This window comes from Chenopodium album, chromosome 13 (genome assembly GCF_948465745.1).
Source record: "Chenopodium album chromosome 13, dcCheAlbu1.1, whole genome shotgun sequence".
NCBI classification, from domain to species: Eukaryota; Viridiplantae; Streptophyta; class Magnoliopsida; order Caryophyllales; family Amaranthaceae; genus Chenopodium; species Chenopodium album.
This window is the reverse complement of record NC_137846.1, coordinates 19,617,226-19,622,846: the sequence shown is the minus strand read 5'-3', so window position 1 is coordinate 19,622,846 and position 5,621 is coordinate 19,617,226. Positions and strand designations below refer to the sequence as shown.

The window sequence follows — 5,621 nt, the reverse complement described above, 5'->3', positions numbered from 1 at the left end:
GAACAAGATGTTCAAGACATCGATAACAATGAAATTTCAATGAATCATGTCTCTACCAAGACTCAGTGGAATAGGAAAAATGTTATCGTAGATGAAATATTTGCAATTCAATCGCAGTCGACATTGTGTTTGATGAAAATGATGTTGAACCAAGAACAGTGGAAGAATTTCGACACAGGAGTGATTGGCCAAAGTGGAAGGAGGCAATGCTGGCTGAGTTAAAGTCACTTGAAAAATGAGAAGCTTCGAAAAAATAACTCTTACACAAATGGGTATTTGTGAGAAAATGTAATAAGAAAAATGAGATAGTTAGATACAAGGCAAGACTTGTAGCCCAAGGATTTTCTCAAATTCCAAGGATTGATTATGAAGAAACATATTCTCGAGTAATTGATGCAACTACATTTAAATTTCTAGTAAGTTTGACAGTCACAAAAGGACTGCAAATGCGATTAATGGATGTAGTGACTGCATATTTATAAGGTTCACTCGATACAGACATTTACATGAAAGTCCTTGAAGGACTAAAACTAACAGAAAACCACAAGCATAGACAATTACTTACCATAAAACTAAAAAGGTCACTTTATGGATTGAAACAATCTAGAAGGATTTGGTGTAATTGTCTCAGTGAATACCTTATGAGAGAAGGGTTCATGAACAACCAAATTAGTCCCTGTGTTTTCATAAAGCGGTCATAATCAGGATTCGCTATTATTGCAGTTTACGTTGATGATTTGAATATCATCGGAACCCCAAATGAACTTGAGAAAACTGCAAAATACTTGATGAAAGAATTTGAGATGAAAGACCTTGGGAAAACTAAATTTTGCCTTGGATTGCAAATTGAGCACTTGAGTCATGGTATTTTTGTCCATCAATCAAACTATACAAAAGAGTTTTGAAAAGATTCTTCGTGGACAAAGCGACTACAACCAACTTCCCAATGGTTGTTCGTTCTTTGAATATGAAAAACGATCCATTCAGACCCCGAGAAGAAAATGAAAAATCCTGGGTCTAGAAGTACCATGCTGCAATTAGAGCTTTAATGTACTTAGCTAACAACACTAGACCTGACATAGCTTTCTCTGTGAACTTGTTGGCAAGGCACAACAATGCACCGACATATAGGCATTGGAAGGGAGTCAGACACTTACTGCGGTACCTATGAGGGACACAAGACCTTGGTTTATATTATCAGCTGAAACAAGATGTTGCTCTCATTGGGTATGCAGATGCTGGATACTTATCGGATCCTCAAAATGCCAAGTCACAAAAGGGATATCTGTTCACTTATGGCGGTACTGCAATATCATGGAAATTAACAAGGCAGACATTGACTGCGACATCCTCAAATGATGTAGATCGAGTTAGTAGCCCTCTATGAAGCAGGACAAAAATGTGTATGGCTGAGGTCGATAATCAGTAATATCCAAGAAGATGTGGAATGAATGCAATAACAGAAATCCAACCATCATCTTTGAAGACAAAACAGCATGCATCGCTCAAGTAACTAAAGGATTCATTAAGGGAGATAGAACAAAACATATATCCCTAAAACTATTCTTCACACATGATCTGCAAAAGGATGAGGAAATAGATATCTTGCAAATATAGTCTTGTGACAATCTTGCCAAATTGTTCATCAAATCACTTCCTTCCAAGAAATTTGAGCAATTAGTTCACAAAATTGGAATGCGACATCTTCGTGAACTATGCTAAAATCAGAGGGAGTATTATATGCACTGCACTCTTTTTCCGATCCCTTCGATCAAGTTTTAATCCCACTGGGTTTTTCCTGACAAGGTTTTTAACAAGGCAGTATACCAAAGCATAGAATACAATATCACTGTACTCTTTTTCCCTAGCTATGGTTTTTATCCCATAGGGTTTTACCTAGCGAGGTTTTTAATGAGGCAACATATACCTTTTTCTGTATGAGTATGGGCATTAAAGGGGGAAAGTTAGAAGATAAGGTGAATGCCAATTATTGATTTGGGGGGACAATCAATTATTAAACTAAAATAAGTCATTTTCAAACACTACTCACTTGTTCTTACAATAGTGAAATCATCTAGATCTCCGAATCCGAGAACAGCTATTTTACTTTCCGCATTTACTTCACCCGCTTGGTACTAACTTGAGCGTCGGAGGCAGAACTCCGAACAACCGGAGCTTCCGTTGTTTTGCAGGTACAGGCTCCGACAGATCCAATCTAGGAGTTGCAACTCTCTCGCAGGACACATTTGAAAACCCCGAAACAACCTTCATACAAAACTTCACCCTTACATTATATTAACATCCTTTTTATTCAAATTTTTGTTAATAATTACATCTTTCTTACTTTATTATACCTAATTTTTTTTTTAGTGGGAGAAACAATTAACACTCAACACCACCATCATTCTTATTTATACCTAATTTAAGGGTTTAATTTATTTATTTATTTATTTATTTATTTATAATTAGCAGTTTATCTAAAATTTAAAACAAAATTATTGAATTAGAAAAAGTAATTTTAATTTCTAAAATCACTTTTCAATATGAACACAATTTGTATATACATTACTGATTTTAAACTTAAAAAATTCAAAATTAAAACTGACAATGATAGCAAATGCACCATATATCACGTAACATATTGATTTCTTCTCATTTGATTCCAAATTTCCAATCCTATTCATATAATAATTGACTCTCATTATATTATGCCAAAATATATCATGTTTTATCCGTTTTTTCGACTCACTTTTCATTTTGATTTGTTTTTTTCCCACGTACTCACTTTTTTTTTCCCCTAGGCTTGCCCCTTTACCATATTCATACACTCTTAGATTTTAATTTATTCACCTTTTTTAAAAAAAAATTCTTAGCTGCACCTATTTTTTGTACAATATCTCTCACACATTAGCATACTTTATTTTACACTACTCATATTTTTCTATATTTTCTTAAGTTGTGTATCTACGATAATTGGATAAATATAAAAGAACAGAAGTACTTCATATTCTACAAAATTGGGTGAAAATGATGTCAAAATTAAATTATTCATTATCCATTTTGATGATTTTTTTAATATTTAGTATAAAAGATAGTAAGAAAAAAAATATACCAACAAACCTTTCTCACTATGGAATTTCTAATTTAAAATGATTTTTTTCTCAAAAAAAAAAATTAAAATGATTTATTACAAGCTATAATTTCTATACTACTCGTATGAGTCGTATCTCTTACTAAATGACTATCTATCATGAATTTATGATGATTGGTGATTATCATTCATGCACCAAAAATTTTAATATAGTAAAGTAAACTCATCCTTTTTTACTGTAAACCCCATGACCATTTTCACAATCAATCTAATCTAAACTTACTAAAAACAAATGATAACAACCAATCTAAACTTCCCAAAAAAGACAACACACCTTCTTAAAAAGTGTCTCACCTTGAGTATTTGACCAAAACAGAGATCAACTACTTTATTCTCATTTCTCTCACTCCTTGCATTTTAAAGTTATCCTCTTAAATCTTAATACGTAGACTAGTATTTACATACACTTCACCAAATTAAGGCGTTTTACTCATCTCTCTTCATATTATGTCATTATTACAAAGTAAAACTCTTCTATTTAACTTTACCCTCGGCCCACTAGTTCATGTCACCTTTCTTTAATTTTAGTTCATTTTTCTTATATTTACCCCCACATTATAATGTACATTTTCTTTGTGTGCAGGTCATAACCATTTTTTTTTTTTTTACAAATAGTGGTAGTACATAAAAAATTAGAGTACTTCCTCCGTCCCAAATTACTTGTAATGTTTGACTTTTTGCACTATTCACACTTTTTTTTGACCATTTTTTTTTATTATTTGAAAGTCAATGTTATCATGTAAGATGTTGTTGGATCTATTTTAATATATAGTTTTTTAATGTAAACTTTTTATAATTATATAAATATATAATAAATATATCAACGGTCAAACATATACGTCGACAAGCGTGTCCAGTTGCAAGTAAACTGGGACAGAAGGAGTATATTCTTAAAGCTTACCTTTTTTTTTGTGAGATATCTTGTACTACGGGCCTGTTCTGATTTACTGAACTGAGCATTGAACAGAATTGAGTTGAAGTGAACTGATTGGAGCTGAGCTGAACTGAACTGGATATTTTATGAGATAAGGAAATTAGGAAATGAACTGAACTGAACTAAACTGAATTGATTGGAGCTGAACTAAACTGAAGTGAACATACACTGAAGACAACATACCCTACGTATAAAAAGCATTTGATATGCTATAAGATTTTTTTTTTTTTTTTTTTTAACAACTATAAGAACTTTTTTTTTTTTTGAGGGAACGTTTAGTGCATTTCATTCATTCTCGGACAAAGAGTCCATCAAAACATAAGGGGTTATGTCACTCGGACAATGATTAACCCACGTGTGATCTACACCAAAGGGCACTAATCTAGCAAGGTGATGAGCGACAAAGTTACCCTCCCTTTTAACATGTGACCAATAAACAGAATTGAAAGAAGTACAAATACTTAAGACATCTTCTAAGATCGAATCAAATTCAGTGTGATGGAGAGAACCTTTGGAAATACGATTCACAAGGGTGAGGCTATCAAATTCAAAGATTGCGCATTTGACACCATACTTTCTAGCAAGACGGGCTGCCAGCTCTAGAGCTTTCCCTTCCGCAACCAGAGGCTGCCAGTAGCTTATGACTCGTCTTGTGGCAGAGAACAACACCTGACCATCCGCATCCTTGGCTATAACACCCAAACCGACCCAACCCGATTCATTAACCGCAGCATCGCAGTTAATTTTCACGATCCCAACAGGTGGCAGGGTCCATTTCTTTGGGCTCGATCTTGCTGGGCAAATGTTTCCAATACCACTTGTTTGCTGGGCAAATGTCTTCTGCTTTGCCCGTAAATTTTTTCAGAGTATTGCATCAGGTCCTTCGCCAAGTTCCTTGTTCTTTCCACAACGGCCTATGGTGAATCTCCTTACCATTGAAGACCTTATCATTTCTTCGTCTCCATATTTGCCATAACAGGATTGCTCCAGCTTGACATTTCTTTGCGAACTTCACTGTCCAGGATACAATCAAGTCAGCAAAGGATTCACCTTCCTTCCACATGAGCTCTTTGCAGCCTATCTCCAATCACAGATCATTGACAGCAGGGCATCCAAACAAAGCGTGTTGCGCTGTTTCCTTAGAGTCAGTACACCAGGGGCAATGACTATCTTCTGACATATGTCTATAGTTAAGGTATTGGCGCACTGGGAGAGTCCCCGTACAAACTCTCCAAAGAAAATGTCAAATTTATTATACAAGGCAAGTGTTATTATAAAGTTACGTACATTTTAAAATGACGGTTTTTTATACAATGATCATATATTTTACTTTACAAAAAGTATTCATTTCTAAAAGCCCATCTTAAGTTAAATTCATATCTCATTCAAGTTGAGCTTCAACTTTTCGAGATCCAATGTTTTAAAATAGAGTGTAGCTAAGAGTTTGAGACAAGTCAAACTTGAGTTGGACTCGCATCATAACCACTCCTAGTCTGGAGATGCAATTGAACAGCAAAAAAAGAAAAGAGGCAAACA

The 5,621-nt window shown here is 34.3% G+C and overlaps 1 protein-coding gene across 1 annotated transcript; it reads right to left on the bottom strand.

Annotated features, from left to right (window-relative positions):
• Positions 1–4,370: 4,370 nt before the first annotated feature.
• LOC145575349 (uncharacterized) lies at positions 4,371–5,265 on the bottom strand. Its single transcript, XM_081633230.1, has 3 exons — positions 5,177–5,265; positions 5,019–5,094; positions 4,371–4,925 (listed from the first exon to the last, which is right to left on the bottom strand). Exons 1-3 carry the CDS (start codon positions 5,263–5,265, stop codon positions 4,371–4,373), a joined length of 720 nt encoding a protein of 239 aa, XP_081489356.1.
• Between the last annotated feature and the right edge of the window lie 356 nt (positions 5,266–5,621).